General features: G+C 52.9%; 1 protein-coding gene across 1 annotated transcript in view; it reads left to right on the top strand.

Annotated features, from left to right (window-relative positions):
• The window catches only part of ZNF366 (zinc finger protein 366), a 46,831-nt gene extending 29,719 nt beyond the window's left edge, over nt 1-17,112 (top strand). Inside the window, exons 3-5 of the mRNA XM_072826764.1 lie at nt 534-725; nt 9,711-9,885; nt 13,076-17,112. Coding sequence (XP_072682865.1) covers nt 534-725; nt 9,711-9,885; nt 13,076-13,566 — 858 coding nt within the window. The 3' untranslated portion in view covers nt 13,567-17,112. The remainder of the gene's footprint in view (nt 1-533; nt 726-9,710; nt 9,886-13,075) is intronic.
• The last annotated feature ends 2,592 nt before the right edge of the window (nt 17,113-19,704 follow it).

Raw genomic sequence — 19,704 nt, 5'->3', positions numbered from 1 at the left:
AATTCAGAAATTCAAGTGGGCATATCACTTGTTCTTCTGGGATTGTCAAGTCCATTAAGGAAAACTCAAGAAAACAATGGTTCTTCATTCGAGAAATGCTATCATCACTTGAGGAGGTTTTGGTTTTTTGGTTTTTTGGGTTTTTTTGTTTGTTTGTTTGTTTTCCCCAAAGATAGATTGTAGTCTCATTTTACATATCACTCCACAGGGCTCTTACCCAAATCCTATTAATCCCCAGAACTGTTACTATAGAATTAACCCCTGTAGCAGCAGGAGCAACGGGAGCAGTAGCTTTCTTTTTCCCTAAAGGTTTGGCTTAGCTCATGGTTTTCAGAAAACAGAAAAGATTATGTGACTAACACTTTTCAGGAAAACGGCAATTAGCAAGGCCAAAGCCACGCCCTTTGGAACTCAGCATCTGTCACCAGGCTCTCCGTGGACTCGCGTGGCAAAGAGAGAAGTGAAGATTCTAATTCTGATGAACGCGTGTCACCTGCTAACCACAGCATGTTTTGAATCTTGCTTCTCTCCAGGGTGTGAAGGAGCACAAATGTGGGATCTGCGGGCGGGAATTCACTCTGCTGGCCAACATGAAGAGACACGTGCTCATCCATACCAACATCCGCGCCTACCAGTGTCACCTCTGCTACAAGAGTTTTGTGCAGAAACAGACCCTCAAGGCACACATGATCGTCCACTCCGACGTGAAACCTTTCAAATGCAAGGTGGGCAGTGGGCCTGGGGGGGGGGGGGCGGTGCACACCTGAAGGATGCAGAGGGTTGTGCCAATGGCCAGTGGAGGAGGATCTCCAGGAAACGTCCTACTGTGTTTTGTCCATGGGGCTGCTGTGGCCAACCCCAGGCCCGTCCATGGCTCTGTTCCTCTGCGCACCACACCTGTGCTTGCACCAGCCCCTAGCTGGTCCCTAGGAAGCTGGCCCTGTGTGTCGTACGGTGGGATCAGCACGCAGGGGAGGAGGCAACCCGCGGGGAGGAAGGAGGACGGAAGGCCCACCGGGGGCATGAGGTGGCTAAAGGACGAAGGTGAGGTGGAGTGGCCCATCCCGGGAGGGAGCAACGGCCTCTAGGGCCTCTTCCCCCCACAAGCCGATGGGTGGACCTCGGAAGGGAGCCCGAGAGGCACCCCCCCCCACACCCTCCGGACACCAGGATGGAGCTGCATGACATGAGGCCGGGTCTCCCAGGCCAGGTGGGAGGAAGGCCGAGGTTGGGGCCTCCAGCGCCCTTAGAAGTGCTCGTTGGGGTCGAGGCCTGGCCGTGAGCGCCGCCATCCGAAGCGGTTCCCGTTGGTGCCCAAGTCCCGTGCAGGGCAGGCGTGCAGCGTCGCCGTGGGAACGCCTGCATCCGCCTCACTGGCTGGAGTGTTACCTCATCTCACTTTTATCTCAGCGGCCGGTTAGGCTTAGGCTTAGGCTTAGGTTTAGGCTTAGGGGTAGGGGTAGGGGTAGGCTTAGGGATAGCGTAGCTGAGATCACGTAGGAGCTGGAGATTGGTAAAACTCCAGGAGTGACGGGTACTGCTTAGAGACGCTTGGGCCTCCCAGGCTGTTCCCCGTCCTCCCACCCCTCCCCGGTGCCGTTTCCCTTCTCCACTCGCCCCGTGAGAGGGAATCAGCTGCAGATCGGGGGGTTCAGGTGTGCGGCGGCCTGCGGTGAAGACAGGGCTGGGGGAAGCAGAGGGGAATCACGCCTTCGGCTACTGTTGGAGCCTTTGTGTCTGCGTTGGACGTTTGCCTTCTGTGCTACTGCGTGTCTGATGGGGCCCAGATGCCATGCGCTGCCCATCAGAGGGGCTCTTCCTGCCTTGCTCCCTCTGCAGCATGTCCCCGTACCCCCTCCCCACTTGAAGGAACCCCCTGTGAAGCCAGCGGCTTTCCTGTGTCGGCCACTCCTGGACGGGGTGAGAGGGGTCAGGAACCAGAGCTTCCCTAGACCCGAATGGGCATTCTCTGGAGGCGGGGGAGGGAGGCTTCTCCCTCCAGCCCTTTCCTGCCACCCACTCGTGTTTCCCCTCCTTTCCTTCAAGCTCCCGGTGGTTTGAAAGTTGACTCCTGTGCGTCTTGAGTCATCTGAGCCGAAGGGGGAGGAAGCTGCGTGCAGATGAGGCTGCACCGTTCCTAGTGCCTGGTGCAAAATGAAAATGTGAGGTCCCTCGTTAGACCTTATTAAGAATTTCAGGGCGGTGAAAGTAGAGCTTTAGAGCCAACTCAGGAGGACCCTTCTGGGTTGGGGCCTCTGTGACCGCATTGCACACAGGCCCGGGAAGCCAGCCGTGGCCTCGGGAACCTGGGGACTCTGCATAACACCCCTTCTCTCTCTCATTAGGCACTTTGATTTCCTCCCCGCTTCCCACTTGAGCCCTTTGCTTTCAGCACAGCTGTCCCGCGGCCGGGGGGTTGCTTCCCCTACAGCGGAGGTGCAAATGGGAGCTGCTGGCCACTTTTCCTTCATTGTGCTCGGTTCACTCTTGGGCTTCGAGCATGAACTGTGCATTTGCATCTCACCGGCCGGCGGCAGGACACGTACGTTGTTAAAACGTGAAGGGAGCCCTGCTTGCCGTCCCTTCCACACCTGTGCGGTCCAGCCAACTGCCACCTCCTTCGTCACATCAGGTGCAGCAGGACCTGTGGTCAGACCAGGCAGAGAGCATCTCTGAAAGAGGATTCATCAGGGAGCAGAGCCGATGCAGGAAAAGGGCTTGCAGGCTGGGTTTGATCTGGGGATGCAGAGGGGTCTGGAGGATTTCTTGGACCAGGTGGTACCTGAGGACTGAGAAGATTCTCTCGGGTACCAGTGCATAGAGGACTGCATGACATGGTGCGAGCGGGGCCCAGTGCTCAGTGAGCCAACCTTGCTTGATGCCTTATGCCTGCCCCCCTCTTCCACCCACCCCCATGATAGCATACCATACGTGGTGCAGCAGGTGCCTGAGGATCCACTCTGCGGTTCAGAAACTCACTCTGACCTCTCTTTGAGGGTGGATTAGGCTTGGGATGTATCCTAACACCACCAGGTTCCATGAGAGAGGCTTGAGGGCTGAAATGCAGCTCTGAGATGATGCACAGTTTATACTCTTCAGCGGCAGATGGGCCTGGTGGGGGAATTGGCTGCGTCGTCTGCAAAGGCCACCTTTCCCTGGTGGGGAGGTTTTCCCAGGAGACCACACTACGGGTCAGGAGGCTGCCTAGGACAGTGTATCTGTCATTGGATTAAAAATAAGTGGGTGTTGAAGGGTATTTTTGTCAAATGGGCGGGCCTTCTCCATTCTTGGACATTTCTGAAATGAGGGCAGGTGTCAGCTGCCTCACCGAAGAGCCCTCTGCCTCCTGGGAAGTGCCAGAAGCCCTACCAGGGTCTTTGTCTCTGTCCACATGTCCCTGCAAAGTGCCCCCCTGCTTGGTGTCCTCCTGGTCTCATCACCCTTCTTCACTTCAAAGGGGCTTCAGAGCACGTCTGAGTTTACAGAGTATGTACCCCGGCTCCGTGTTTGTCAGCCGGCCCCTGATCCTCCTGCAGCACAGGCCGTCTCCAGACAGTGTCCTATGTGCTTTGCTTGCCACCAGTGTTGCTGTGGATTCTTGGAGACCTGGCCCTCGGTGGATGTCCGTGGAACTTTGGGCATTGGGTACAGAACGGAGGGCCATTTGCTCATCACCACGAAAACCATAGCCAATCCCAGATGAATGGCTGGCTGACTGCATAGTGATGCTGGAGGAGAGGCCCAGAAAACTAAACCCAAAAGCTTTATCGTGGGTAACAGGGAAGAGATAGTCGCGTCACAGAATTGACGTGGCTGGAAACAAACAAACAAAAAAAAAGGCAGACCTTGCCGCAGTCCTATCCCAGGAGTTAGATCTGTCCGTTTTGCCCAAAAGCTTGTAGAAAGGGGGAGAGTGTTGAAGGAACAGGGCCTAATTTCTTGGGTTTCTCCCTGCTAAAAGTCCTCCTGACGTAAAGCCCTCCCCCTGCTGCAGCGTGACCTGGCTCGCTCTGGCCCCGAGCTCAGTGGCAACAGCTGTCCTCAGCGGGCAGCAACATGCGCTCACGGTGAGATTAAGCATTCACAATAGGATGGAAAATTAGAGGAGAGGAAAGGTTTCCATTCTCTCTCTCTATATTTTTCTTGTATAAAAAAAACCCCATTACTGCCCTTCTGGACTCCTTTGCTGTTGGCTCCACTTCTGGCCTCCCTGCTTCTTGGAGCCAGCTGGAGTGCCTCCAGAGACCCGTGCCTGTAGACTTGAGCCACGGTTCAGAAATATGCTTCCCAGATTCTGCGTAAGCGCGCAGGGGTTGATTTGGATGCCATCCCTGTGGCGGCCGCGCTCCATAATAGCGAAGAGCCAGCTGCCGTCTTTGGGAAACCTGTCCAGGAAAAGCAGCCATCCAGAATTTCCGGGACAAATTCTCCTTTGAGATGATGGGTGAAGCCGGGAGCTGCCTGAGTTATGAATCACCAGGTCATCCGCAGCCTCGGCGAGGGCGGGGGCCCGCGGGCGGAGGGCAGCGCGGGCCGAGGGCCGAGGCCTCCTTGGCCGGGGCCCCACCGCCTTTGCCGCGCGGCTTCGCTCCCCGCCTGGGCCCTGGCGCCCCGTGGGGGGCACGCCGCGGAGGGGGGGCTCGGGGGGGCCGGGCCTTTGGGCCAGGGCCCTGGGGCTGGCGTGGAGGGGGTTAAGGCAGTGACCAGATAGCAGCCTTTCGGCAGCCAAGCCCTCCTCGAGAAGGAAGGATATAGCTGCTCGGACCGCCTGCCTAACAATGCCTCCGCGTCCCCGGGGGCCGCCTGCGACCAGATTTCATCTTGCTTTCTCTTGTACTTCTCAGAGCTTCCTGTTTTCTCACGGTCCTTTTGGACAGTTTACAGTCTCTCTCTCCCTCCCTCCCTCCCTCGCCCTTTGAGGAAAGGAACACCCTTCTTATTAAAAGAGAGAGCGCGGGAGAGGAGGCGTAGGCAAGGGCGGCTTAGCAGGGCCCTGCCCTTGGGCCGCAGGCTCCGGCGCCCCGACCTGCTCTCCCGGGCCCCGCACCCCCGGGCCCCCGGGTGCACCCCGGCCTCCTGGCTCTGCGGGCCTCCCCCGGGGCCGCCGCCGCCCTCACCCCGCCCCTGCACACAGTGTCGCTGGCTGTCCACGCTGTCGCCGCAGCTCATGGCAAGTGGCCTGAGGTGCCTCCGGGCCCTGGACCAGCGCGAAGGGGCCCGGGGAGGCCGGGATCTGGCTCAGTGAACGGCATCTGCCGGCTGCTTAAAGGGCTGGGGATCCAGGAGCCACGTGAGGGGCTCTCCCAAAGGCTGCAACCAAGGGCCAGGGCGCAGCTTCTCCTTCCGACCACACTTCTCCGCGCTGGGTCGGGCACGACTGCCTCTGCAGCCTCCAGCGACCCGGCAAGTATTTACCCGAAGGATCCCTCGCTTTGGCCTCCCTGTAATACTTCCTCCAAATAACTTGGCCTAAAAAGCACTCTTATCTTTACAGATCTGTCTCTTTCCAGAATGTATAAGAGTCTACTATGTACATGATAATCATAAGAGCTAATATTTATTGAGCTCTTACTACTTGGCAAGCCCTTTACGTGAATTATCTCATTTGATCCTTACAACAACCTTCGTAAGAAACTATTATTATCACTGACGTTTTACAGAAGAGAAAATGGAGCGAGTTCTCCATCCTTCCGGGGTCTCGCCATCACCTCTCTGAGCTGCTATCTCAAAGCCCGATGATGCATGCGGCCCATTTGCAAAGGACAGTTCAAAACAGTTGTTCCAACGTTCTGTTAAATGTGGAGGTTTCCCCCTCTGTTTAAAAAGTAGGCATTAGAGTTGGTATTGATGGAAAGGCTGAGTCAGAGGCACTCTCGTACCCCTCATTAGAGCAACTGAGAGTTCAGGAGGGGCAGACTGTTGAAAGATGAACACCTGCACCATGAAATCTGGGACTTCTCCACTCCAGGAGCTCCCTGTATCAACAACAGCCACCCTGATTGAATCCGCACAGACCTTGGCAGGAGATGGTTCAGCAAGTCTTGACTTGCTCTTGGCCTCACACCTCATGATTACAGGGGGCCTTGACACACACTGCTTTCCCCGGGAGAAGAAACTAGCATTTTGGTGATCCCTCCCAGGTCACTCTCCTTCTTCCTTCTGGTCTCCTTCCCCCTCGCTCCTATAAGGATTCTTCTTGGGGCTCACATGTTGAAACCCCACCCAAGGGTGCCATCTTTGATTTACCCAGTTCACTCTCTCTGGCCTCTCTTCACTAACAGTGGCTGAGGGGTCTTTTTTCTCTGGATCTCATAGACGTAAAATATCTTCTACACTCATCTGTTGTCATGTGAGAATAGCCTTCTGAGAAACATGAAGAGGCTGGGTATTCCGAATAAGGACTGAAGGGTTTTGCGGAAGGAGCTGAAAGGAAGAAGCTAAGGGTGCCCACTATGGAGACGTGACTGGTGTCCAGGTGCCTCGGGGCCTGAGTAATTGTCCCTGTCCTCCTGCCACGAAGGATTTTGGTTTCCAAACTAGTGTGTATAGGGTTATAGACATTTTAGTAGGGGAAAGGAAGAGATGTGGTGATGGTTGCTTTTTGGAATTTTTGCACAGGGTAGGGATATTTTCCTGACTTGTTTGTTTGGTCTCCCAACTAAATACTTAGAGATTTATTAAATGTTACTGTGTGCGTAGCCCTGTGCTTGATACTGAGGTTGGCCACGTAGGAAAGGAAGGTTGCCCTTGCATTTTGGAAGATAACCTAGGGCTCCTTGTAGTGCCCCAGACCTCTTTCAGAGTTGAGACACCTTCAATCCAACCCTGCAAAAGCTTTCCATCAGTTGGCCCAATAGGCTACCATCAACCATGAAGGATAACTCTGACATGCACGAAATAAATTTTGCCAACAGCACAAAAGTCTCCTCTGTCAATCACCCTCAGATAATGTAGCTGAGCAGTCATGTCCTCCAGGGGACCCTCCCCAAAGCCACATTCTTTGACTTCAGGGGACCATATCATTTTAGTGTCCTGATATACTCACGTGCCACTAAAAATGCCCCCACAATGTTCAGGAGTGAACTGATTGATTCAGAATAATGCTATAGTAGACACATGATCCTGTGTTACAGGATCATACACCGTGGCTTGTCTAGAGCTAAGGAAGAATGTGGAAAGTGCTTACCAGTAGCCGTTGTGACGTGTGCACAGCTCTGTGTGTTGGGGTGGGAGTGGGGCGGGGAAAGGGACAGGGAGAGGGGACCTCGGGGCAGGTGAAATGTGTAGTCCCTCTGACCTCCAAGGTGCAGCGGCCGGGGCAACAACAAACAGGTGGTCGTTAGCACCACTGCAATCACCGTTCTTGCCTAGTAGGTTCAAGGTTGAATAAAGTGCCTGAAAATACTTGAAGAGACTTTATTCTGCAGCAAACCAAAAACAAATGGCGCCCTAAACATTCTTCAAGGTTAGGCTGAAATTCCATCCCCTTTATAAAAACCTTTTCAGACTAGTCCAGCTGCTGATACCTTAGCAACTAGAGATGATAAAGTAGAAGCTCCCCTTCATAGTAGCCGGGTACGGAAGGCACCGTGCCTTCCATTCTGTCTGGCTTGAACAACCCTGAGACCTGTACGCACTTGGACTAGTGCAGTAGTATATAATCTTGCAGCCTCTGGCTCCTCTGCTCCCATGTATCTTGTGCTTAACAGCCCAGGGCTTGTGCTGTTTTCAGATCTTTTGTGGCCGCCTCTCTCCAAATAATCAGGAACCATCCCACGAACCAAATGAGATGTACTTTTTTTTTCTCCCTATATGACTCGTGAGTGGAAATACCTAACATAGGCTCTCTAGATTCAAAGCTTTTTATCCCCTGTAGCCAGGATGGAGAATTGGATGATGAAGCTAATAAATAGAAGTCTCCCAGAACGTCCGCATATGTGAAAAGCTGAGTCACAGATTGATTCATCTCACTAACTAGTCCCCTGTTGAGAGTAAAAGAAAGCAAGTCCCCATCCCACACGCCGGGCTTCTCCCCAGGACATTAAAATTAGACCAACCAGCACTCTCAATCTTTTCCCTCCTGGGCCACTGTTTCCAAAGGAACGTGGTGTGCAGGTGCTCGGAATCCCAAGCGTGGGACACCGGTGTGCCAAATTCATCCTTGCCAGCAAGGAAGTAAAGAGGGAAGAGAAAAAGGACTTAAAATCCCCAAATATGAATCATCAAAAAAAATACAGAACCCGTTATTCATTATCCATGCGTGGATTTTCTATGACAGAGTCGTCATCCCCAGCCGGCCCCCTTTCATGCCACCCAGCATCCTTTCCGGTGGGTCTCCCAAGGCCACTGTTTGTTGCGCCGACCCATTCTTCTAGGGCCAGCTTAACTCTTCTCTCCAAGGCCGCTTGAGGAAAACAGTGCCTTGGTTAATAAACATTCAACCCAGGATCCCCAACATTGTCCCTGAAAATATCTCTCAGTGAGAGAGGAAAACTGGGGTCAGCCTCAGGGGCCACTGTGGCCCGACTCCTCCCTCCGTGTCGTCTCTCGCTCCATATGGCTGCCCGGGTGACACGGGCCTCTGGGGTAGGCGGGGAGGGAACGTGCTCCTTCCTTAGTGCCCTGGCCTTCTTCATACGCACAGAAAACCCTCCTCCGTGTTCTTGCGCACACGGCCGAGGAAGGGCTGGATCCTCGGAACCCTGCTGCGCCAGGGCTTAGGGAACAAGGGGAGGAAGGGACACCCTAGAGCAGCGGGCTCTGTTGTGCACCCTGGGCGTCTGCATAGATTGCCTTCAGAAAAGGCGGTTCTGTTCTTTCAAAAGCAGTGGGAGAACCACGGTCACGGTCCATGGTGCGTCTGCACTTTGTGGGAAACAGAGACAACAGCACGACCAAAAAAGAAAGGAAAGAACAACAGCACATGTCTGCCTTTGGTAAAGCTGAGATCGTGTTTTCAAAGCCCGGCCCGCAGAGAAGACACGTGCCTTGCTTGAGGTCTCTCTGTCCCTTCTAGTGTTGCCGTCCATCCCCAAGAGCAGTAAGAAGATTAGAAATGCGTTGCATGACACAGTCCAGCAGAAGAGTGGTGTCGAGGGGGCGCAGGACGGGGTGGTGGTTGGCCACATGGCCTCTGGGGTTGCTGTCGCAGCTCGGGCACCCATTAGCTGCGTGTCTTGGTCCGGGTGCCTTAATCTCTCTGCTTGTCCATCTGTGAACTGGGGGTGATAACCGCAGCCTTCTCCTGGGACTGGTGGGGGAACTAAAGGTGACAGTCCATGGCAGGCTTAGCACAGGACCTTCCACGTTATGAACGCCGTGCAAATAGGAAGCCCATACTTGTGTATGCGCCGTTAGAGCGGAGCCCACTCTGAGCAATCACTTTTCAGGTCGGCTTTTCTGTTTCTGTGCGGCCTGCATGCAAAAGAAGCTGCAGTAGGTTTGCAGGGTTTTGCCTCGTGTTCAAATTCACCGGGTGGCAGGACCACGGTCTCATGACTCCATTCCTACTGGCTCCGCGTCGGAGCCTGGGCCCGGTGCAGGCCATCCCCGGCTTCACTGGGGACACCTCCCTTGGGGGCCGCTTACCGTGCCGAGACCCCCACACAGCAGCAGTGCACGCAGCCCCACGCAGGCCTGGGTGCGGGTTCGTCCGGGGGGAGGCCCACACCGTGAATAACCTGTCTCGTCCTCCCCATCGCCCCCGACAGCTGTGTGGGAAGGAGTTCAACCGGATGCACAACCTAATGGGCCACATGCACCTGCACTCCGACAGCAAACCCTTCAAGTGTCTCTACTGTCCGAGCAAATTCACCCTAAAGGGGAACCTGACACGCCATATGAAAGTCAAGCATGGGGTCATGGAGCGGGGCCTCCATTCTCAAGGTAAGCATTCCTCTGGGAGGTGCCCGGCCCACTGAGGCCAGCGGGTACCACCGGGGAGCTGAGCTTGCGCTTAGGGGGCTTTACTTTCCGTGGGGGGGATGGGTTATTCCTCTTGTTAAAAGGGGTCACAACTGTCAAGGCCACAGCAGGGGCAGAGGAGCAGGCTCTTGACGTTACCACAGCACATGCAATACTGCTGTCGGAAGGTGGTGCATGAAAGGGGTCACAGAGAAGCCGCGCAGTGTCATGATGATGCCACCCAGGACTGGGACGAGGTTCTGCTCCAGACGCCACTTCGGGTGTCCCGTCCCCTTTAATCTTTCAACAGCGCAAGGCTAGAGGAATGTCTCCCAGCCCCAGCTTTGTAAGATGGGGTGACTGAGGCCGCAGGATACTGGTTTGCCCAAAGCCACCTCCCTGAAAAGCGGCAGGGCCAAGACTCGAACGCAGAGCTGACTGACCCTGAACTAATATCTTGGGCAGATCCTTTCCATCGTGCTGCCGTTAAAGGGCGAGGGATCTTTCTCCCCTTTCCAAAACAGCGGGGCGCCCAGGCACGCTTTCCCCGCTGGGTCGGCTGAGTGGCCCGTGCGCAGGGCACGGCGCCCGGGTCCCCGCGGAGCCCTCCCTGGACTGTGCGGGGACCCCTCTCCCTCCCGCTCCACTCCCGGCCCGAGCCAAGGCGGCCTTATGTGGCTCGCGCACCCACTGGGCGGGCTGCCCCCCTGGGCGGTCGTGCCACAAACAGGCGGCAGGTGCGGCTGCCGGGGACCAGGGAGGCGACAGCAGCGGGTGTGTGCACGGGGACAGCGGACACACGCTCGCGGCTGCAGACCCCACGGTGCCCTGCTGTTCCCTGTGCAGTGCTCTGTACTCCGGAGACGCCCCAGGGGTGCCCAGCGCCCCCCCAGACTGGCCTGGGTGATTCCGGCTCCGCAGCCCAGGCCGCACTGAGGCCCAGCGGCGTCGTGGACTGTGCAGCCCTGGACCCGGGGCTCAATCAGGACCTGCTGCACTAAGCCAGTGCTCGCGGGGTGACGGGCTCATGTTTGCCCCTTGTCCCGCCCTCCCCGGGGGGTGGCCAGTGGGCGCACATATGCGTAAATAGGACACACACGTTCCCCCCCACAGCGTGGAACAGAATGAAGGCAGTTTTCATCCTTTTCACAGTACCTGCGTTGATAACCGAGTGACAGTAGCTGTGGGCATCACAGAGCAAAGCCTAGAGTTCATGCAAAAGCCCTGAAAAAATTCCAGTTAAAAAACAAAAGCAGTCCCCACCCCACCCCCACCCCACCCCACCCCACCCCGCGGAGACTGGTTTTCTCCCGGAGTATTCTCTGCATCTCTCCTTGCCTGAGCCAACTTCCAACCTAGGCGTGGGTTTTTCCAGAATTGGTGAAGTTTGTCCAGTCTCTGGGGCTGGGAACAGAAGGCAATGAGGAGAGGGCCCTCCGCTGGAAAGCCCAACCTGGTGACTGTGACTTACCCCGTACGGGGGGCTTGGATCCTAAAAGGCACCTGACGAGCCTGTCATTCTTGTGGAAAAATAAAGAGCGTCACTATGTATCAGAGAGACGCTTTGAAAGTTAACAGACTTTCAACAATTTGTAATGTTTTCATCTACAAACGGTGTGAGCACTTTTGCACTCCAGTGTTTGAAACGGCCCCAAAAAATCCTGAATCGGATTAAAAAGATCCTCCCCACGTGCCTTGTATGATTAAAGCTGCAGGCGGCTTCGCTGCCTGACATCACAAGGCAGCCTGGGCCGGACGTCGGCTCCTGTAGGCGCCCCCGCCTTCGCCTGGGCCCCGACTGCTGGCTCCCCGGGATCACACCTGGGGTGAGAGGCGCAGGCCTGTGTCCCTGGGCTCCGGCAAGGTACCCCCCTCACAGGGCCCTCAACCCCAGGCTGAGAGGGAGGCCGGCCCTTTGGCACCACAGAGTTCAGCAGCACGGATCCTTGGGGTGCACACGGGGGCTCTGGGTCTCTTCAGGCCCTCTCCCCTCCGCCGTGCTCGGGGGCCCCGTTATGGGGTGGCCTTCTTGGCTCCAAGTGGTAGACACATGTATTTTTCAAGATGATAATACCTTTGCTATGTTATTTTTTCTTATGGTAAAATATATGCTCACTGAAAATAATAGAATAAGGAATATCTTAGAAGTGAGAAGAGAGATCCCTGGGTGGCTCCACTGGTGGAGCGTCTGCCTTCAGCCCAGGGCGTGACCCCGGGGTCCGGGGACCGAGTCCCATATGGGGCTCCCTGCATGGAGCCTGCTTCTCCCTCTGTCCATGTCTCTGCCTCTGTCTGTGTCTCATGAATAAATACATAAAATCTTTTTTAAAAAATGAAAAGAAAAATGTCAGAATCACCTAATTTGTGAGATTTTGACATAAATTCATCCAGATATTTTTTGATAAAGACAGATAAGATGGGGCCTACACTATAAATATATATGATAAATATAGGTTTTTTTACTTAAAATATATAGACTACCTTTTTACGACGCTTAGTCGGTCTCTACATCTACACGTGTTCATTGTATCATTTATCTAAAACCTCTATCCTTTCAGTTTCACTATAAAAAAAAATGTGGTAGAGGAGCATCCTTCCACATTTTGTGCACTTGACTATTTCCATAGTTTAAGCTCTCAGTGGTATAACTGCTAAGTCAGAAGCTGCTTATTATAAGCTTTTGGCTCCTGTTGCCAAATTTACCATAAAGGAGCCCTCCTGATGCCCACGACATCCGTGACAAGGCCCGTCTCTCCACAGCTTTACTGGGAGCGTATTTTATTTTATTTATTTTATTTTATTTTATTTTATTTTATTTTATTTTATTTTATTTTATTTTATTTTATTTATCTTATCTTATTTTATCTTATCTTATTTTTATTTTTTTAATACCAGCTTTTTTTTTTTATTGGAGTTCAATCTGCCAATATATATTTTACTTTTAATTTTAACCTCATTTGACTTTTTCTGGCTGGGCTCCGCACACCCAGCCCGGAGCTCCCTGCAGGACTTGAGCTTAGCACCCTGAGGTTAAGACCTGGGCTGGGGTCGGGATGTGGATGCTTAACCCGGGCTTTGCTTGCTTCTGGGGTGCAGACCCGGCTGTCCTGGGGCCTGGTGCCGGCGGTCCGGCTCCCCACGCCCCAGCCTGAGTTCTGTTCTGCTCCCGCAGGTTTCGGCCGGGGGAGGCTCGCCCTGGCACCAGCGGCCGCGGCCCTCGGGGGGCTGGAGCAGGAGGAGCCCTTCGACCTGTCCCAGAAGCGTGGGCCCGGGGTGCCCCAGCTGCAGCCTGCCGGGGAGGGCTCCCGGGCCAGCTGCCGCCCCCAGCAGGAGGAGGACGACCCCCGCCGTGAGCCCCGGAGACACAGCCCGGGCCCGCAGCACCCCCAGCAGCCCCCCTGCGCAGCGGGCCAGGCCGAGGGCGAGGCGGGCACAGAGGCCAAGGCCCGGGGCCGGGACAGCGCAGGGCCAGAGGGAGGCCCCGAGAGGGAGAGGGACCGGGACCGAGCCCGCGGAGAGGAGCGCCTCCGCCCACGGGCTCTGCTCGGTGCCCGGCGGGGCCCCCCCTTCCCCGATTACTTGTACTTCAAGCACAGAGATGAGAGTTTAAAGGAATTACTGGAGAGGAAGATGGAAAAACAAGCGGTGCTTTTAGGGATCTAAGTGCACGGTCTTCAAATCACGTCTGGACAATGGGAGCGAGGCCGTGCCAGGAGCGCCTTCTGCGTGAGCTGTCACCTGCCACAGCCAGGGTCTCGGGCCGCACCAGCGGGGACTGTCCCCCGCCACGTGAATGCTTCCCTCGCAGGCCACGCCAGGGCCCCGATTTCCGGCACACACGCCGGCCTCCCCGGTGCTACCGCGTGCACCTGCCGGACAGTATGTTGTACGTGCTCGCCGGGCCGAACTGGACGCTGACGCTGAGGTGCTTTTAGAAATTCTTTCTTCCTTTGACTAATACGCAATACGTGGTAAATTTCTTTTTAGTTGCAAAAATATGGTGCTTGACACGTTACCTTATTAATGATGATTTAGTTGAATGTGTGGAACTCACAATTTTTTTCCAGATAGGTGAAAACATTAGTAGTTGTGTGTATATATCTATACATAGATATATATATAAATCACTGTCATTAAATAATCCGACATACCAGAAAGGACGAGAGTGAGGTATTGACGAGGATGCTCTCAATAGTTGCTGCAGATACAAGATAGAATTTCAAGAAAATATGAATGACTGTAAAGTGGTAAAAACCCAGCAGAACTCAGATGCCTGCCTGTCTGCCTTGATCTGCGACAGCTCCCTGCCTCAGGCGGGGCACGTGGAGCCTCTCCCCAGGTGGCCCCAGAGTGCTCAGCGTCTGCAGCCTCACCCTCCGTGGCCTGAGCAGAGCTCCCTCCTGGAAGCCTTGCTCTGGGGCCTGCGGCCCACCAAGCAGCTGCACAACCAAGAGTTTGCAGGCCCTGGATTTCTCCGCAGTGCCGGAGCTGGGCGTGCGGGGAGGGATTCCTGCCATCCAAGTGTCGCTTATCTAGAATAGAATATTAGAATAACCATCAGCCACTTACTGATAAAGGGGGATTCGGGACTCGTTCTCAATGCTGCCTGCACATTAGAATCATCTAGGGGAACTTAAAAAAAAAAGAAAAGTAACCAATGCTGAGGCCTCAACCTTTGAGATTCTGATTTCATTTGGTCTGGAGTGGAGCGCCAACTCCTGTACTTTTTTTTTTTTTTTTTTTAAAAGGTTGCTCCAGATGATTCTTCTGTGCAGCCAGGATTGAGAAAGACTGAGCGGGCTAACATGGTGGCTCCCAAGACCCGTCCCAGGAACTCTGTAAATACATGTTTCTGGCTTCAGACTCATTAAAATATAGAGTAGGAGACTCTGAAGTCATACCGCTGACTCGGGGCTTCTTATCTGTCATGTAAGAGCCTCATCAGGACACAAACACGCACGCATGTGTGCATGCACAGGCACACACGCACACACACTGTATAAACACACGCTTTTTGTTCTAGAAGATGATGCCTGTGATGTTTATGGTCACTTAATACACTTAAAACACACCCAGCCAGCCCGCAGTGACTAATTATTTCCTCCGAGACGCTTGAATCACGATGCCAGTGAGTGGTGACGACTCTAACGGGCGGGCAGGCTTCCCCAGGCCGGGCGCCGGGTAGAGCCGCCTCCCCGGGGGTGGCCCACCTGTGACTAACCCTCTGGTACTGTGTCTGTGTTTATGTAAAAACTGCCTCTTGGGTGGTAGTTTCAACTCTTATTTGTAGAGCTAGGTACTGTTTGTGATTTGGCTTTCTCTCCTCCTAATGTTCCCAGGACATCTCTCTGGAGGGCCTGGCCCGTCGTCTCTGACGGCCGGACGCCGGCTTTTTCTCTTCCCCCGGAGCCTCATCTACTTCTAATCATCTGCCCACGGGCTTCGTGGATCCCTGACGCATTTCTCCTGCTACCTCGCCTAAAGCTCTTTTTTCTTTTCCAGCCTCACCACCACCGCAAAGTGCCAAAGCTGTTTGGGTTTCCTACTGCCACCCCTGTTCTGAGGTCAAGCTCCTGCAAAGGGGATGCTGATGGCGATAGAGTGGGTTGTTGTGGGTACAAGCACAACTCTGTGCCAGGAAACCGTCCCCAGTCCTCCGAGGGGCAACTTGCCTTCCATTCCTTATGAATATAGCTCATTAGTGCCCCTGATAACATCACAAGGAGGCCGGCGGCATGCTCTGTGACCCTCCAGCTCTTGGGTTCTCTTACAAGGTCATTCTCTCAGTAGTCTAGAGCGCTTGTAGACCTGCTGTCGGGGCTTCAGACTTCCAGCTCGTTCTGGGTATGCCTCGCTGGAACCAGGGAATCCAGAATGGCAAGCTCTAGTGTCTTCCAACCAATGAATCATGTGGGAATGTTTGAGGATCAAGTTCATGTTGAGATGGAGAGAGTACGGTCTAGAAGGGTGGTTTCCAAGTTGTGGAGTGAGGAGCCAGAGGTCCCTCTTAGGCCCCTACAAAGCTGCGAGGGGAAAAGGAGAAACTCAGCTCTCATGCCCACTTCACTCCACGGGGCTCACATTTCATCTGTTTTTCATGTGAGCCTTCCAAGTAAAATTTCATTTTGAGGGAGAAAAAAAAAAAGGTCTAAGGAAAGTAATTTAAAAAGTGTTAGGAAGTGTATTATAAAGCCTGTTTTTAGTTCCTGACTCTGGGTATGAGAGACTCCATCAGGTCTAGCCTGATGGTAAATAGATACCGATTTTGTGAGAACTAAGGCTAAAGGCTTGGTTTTGTGTGCTGATGAGTGACCAATGTCCTGGTGTGCCTGGAGCAACCCTGGTTTATACCTCTGCCCCAGGATAATTACTAAGAGTATCACGACAACTCTCAAAAGAGTCCCAGTTTGGGTAATAAATTATATGGACACCCTCTGTAGGAGTGCTGAGCTAGGGGAAGGGTGGGCCAACTTGCCTATTGAGCTAATTAACTAGAACGCAAACCTGAAGGACAGACCTATGGGGATCACCCCAAGAGAATTAAGGGGTAAAAGCACCCAAGGTTATCGGCAGTCTAAGGGTCAGGGCAGCGTGGCACCCACCTTCTTTCTTGTGGCACTCTGAGAATAGGTCACTACCGTGTGCTTCCCAGGCTTTTGGCCACTGTCGCTTTGAAGCAGCCAACTCATCAGCCAAGTGGCATATTTTTCTTTTATCCTTTTTATTCAGGCCTATGATTACGCCCCTCTTTTTTGCCTTCTAATTCCTCTTTCATCCTCTCTTTTTAAAAATTTGAATCCCCGCTGGCCATGAGACTGAGGCTGACCTTTCGTAACCCCGCAGGGGTAACTGGTATATTTGTATATGAGTCGCTGCGTGAGGAAGCCCAATATGCATACTGTATTTATTAAGCCCTAAAGGAATTTAATAAAATATTAACATCGAATTTTGAATCATGATCTCTGTCTGCTTTGCTGGAACAAAATGTAACAGAGCTAACATTTAAAAACCTTCACATATTTGGACAGCATTACACCAAATGTTGATTTTGTACAGAATTCTGGCTTGCTATTTAAATACTAAAACTCCAAGTGTGTAGTCACCCAAGTTGTGAATATTGCTTTCTGCTTCAGTGGAAAAAGCAGTTTACCTGAAAATAGCATGTAACCTATATTTTGTTAATTTAAGCAAATAAAGACATGTCAAAAAGGCTGAGTTAATTATTTGCAAATACCTGAAATTTTGCAAGGAAGCGACCATTGCCAACGTTGCACTCGTGCCCTCAGACCTTCTGCCAGAGTGGTTCCCCCTGGGGCTTCGACCCCAGGGAGGTACAGATGTTGACTTCTCCCTGCCTCAGGGCTTCGGGAAGGATTCCTGAACCTCACACCATCCGCAGGCAGGTGACATCTTCCTCAGCCTTTTCTCTTTCCCATTTAGAAAAACTAGTTCTGGAAGGGTGTCATGAAGAAGTGGGAAGTTGGCAGCAAGACTGCTTTATTCCATGTCAACTTCTTTGTACTGTAAAGTTTAACCAAGAGGCCATACACTTATGCTGGGAATGAGCACACATTCTGGTGTCAGGTTCCAGGGTTCAAAGCCCAACTCTCCTACTTGCCATCTTTGGAACCTGTGGCCAGTTTGTGGACCTCCCTGTGCCTCTGTTTCCTCACCTGTCAAATGGGATTAGGAACCTTCCTCACCAAGTTGTTTGCAGGTTAAATGAGTTAATATATGCAAGACACCTGCAAAGTGCCTGGCTGGTGGTGCATGCTGTTCAAGAACTCGCCGTTATTATTAGGAACAAAGTGGCCAGAAAACAGAACACTCAGCTCTCCCTTCCCAGCAGAGAGCTCACAAAGCTGGGTCGGCATGGGAAGTCATCATTTCTGAGAGGGCTTCCTTGTCAAACATCATACACTGTTCTATGCTGTACGCTGGACCAGGTGACACACACCTGATTTTCTCCACACCTCACACAGCCCAACCCTGAGAGGTAAATATTGTTATTTCCATTTTACTGCCAAAGAAATGGAGGTTCCGCAGAGTGAAATAATTTGCTCCAAACGACCTAGCTAGCAAGTTCCTCATTTGCCACCAAAGCATGTACCACGTTGGTTTCTTTGGAAGTAGACAGTGAGACAAATCTGGGTGCAAGATGCTTAATAAGGATTAGCACCAGTGAAAAGAAAGGGGTGGGGAGAGAAGTTCGAGTAAAGAGAGGGGACAAACTGATGCAGGCCTCACCGAGCCTCACCCAGCATGGCAGGTGGCTCTGGGCAACGATTGCCCATCAGGGTTGTGCCACGTTGGGCAGAGATGCCCAGGCCTGTGCACACCCCTCTTGCTCAGTCACCAGGTATGGGCTGCCTTGGAAAGGGAATGACCTCAGGAAGGTGTGACTCTGTAACAGGGACACACCCCGAGGGAGCCAATGGCTAGAGGCTGTCTACTGATTGACAGCTCCGTACGCGTCCTTCCTTGAAGAGACATGGCTTGACTCGCCCCGGTGTCTACTACAGCCCCCCTACCCTTGCATTCCTCTGGTCCACCTATTCATGTACACCCATGGAGCATCTCCCCCAGGATACCAGTGGGCCCGTCTTTCTGAAAGAAAACTTAGAAGTGGAAGATGAGTGGGATAAACTTTAGCCCCCACGGCTCTAATTGGTCTAGGAGACGCAGCCAGTACTCCTCTTCTCCTTCCTCCATTACCTGTCTGGGTCCCTGTCTCCATCAGACACTACCTCTGCCGGTCTTAGTGGCTTTTCAGGTAGTGTGACCCACATTCTCATCCCTAAGGGGTCTGAGTCTTGACCACCATGTTGCTCAGGATTACAAGTTTGTGTCCTCCCACCCTAAATTAGTAGCCCTTACCCCTAGTGTGATGGTATTTGGACATAAGGCCTTTGGGAGGTAATTAGGTTTAGATGAAATCATGAACATGGAGCTTCCTCCATGATGGGATTAGTGTCCTCACAGGAAGAAGAGAAAACCAGAGCTCTCTCTTTCTCTACCACCAGAGGACACAGCAAGAAGGCAAACCAGGAGGCAGGCCCTCACTGGATACAGAACCTGCCAACACCTTGATCTTGAAATTCCCAAGCTCCGAAACTGTGAGAAATAAATGTTTATTGCTTAAGCTACTCAGTCTGTGGTGGTTCGTTATAGCAGCCCGCATGGACTAAGACACATCCTCTTTTCAGAATGAGGTTGCTGTACTTGTTCATTTATAGTCACAAGTGGGAAAGGAAATACCAAAAGAAACCCGAATGGGTTACCTGGGTTCCACGTGTACTCCTCTCTGACCCATTTTGTAACAGCAGCCTTTTCCCTCCTGATGACTGAGTGGATTCCCTCTGCCAAAATGGTGACCCCATCCCTTGTGCTGGTCCCTGGAGACAAGGAACAAAAGATGCCCAGATGGCAGCTGTAGCTTATGATTCAGTGGTACCCTTGCGATATCCCCAGGTGAAAGCGTATCCCTTTGTGAGGAGGAAAATTTCTAACCCTGCAGAACTCAGAGTTACAGGAGTGAGCAGTGTGCTACTGAACGGTGTGTTACTGTGGGTGTTGACAAGTGGGGCCACTCCGGTCTCTATCCTGGCAAATGTGGGTCTGTTCCTATGAAAAACAAACAAACAAACAAAAAAAAAACAAAAAAACAAAAAAACAAAAACCACTGGCTCTTCAAGATGAAAAAGATTCAACATGGTCAACTTCTCGCCAAGTGAATGATCTTCCTGAGCAACTGTGCCATTTTGGAAGCTCAGCATCAGCCTTGGCTGCTGGCGTGTTGGA

This window comes from Canis lupus, chromosome 5 (assembly GCF_048164855.1).
Source record: "Canis lupus baileyi chromosome 5, mCanLup2.hap1, whole genome shotgun sequence".
Classification (NCBI taxonomy): Eukaryota; Metazoa; Chordata; class Mammalia; order Carnivora; family Canidae; genus Canis; species Canis lupus.
The sequence above is the reverse complement of the archived record's forward strand: the minus strand, read 5'-3'. Positions and strand labels throughout refer to the sequence as shown.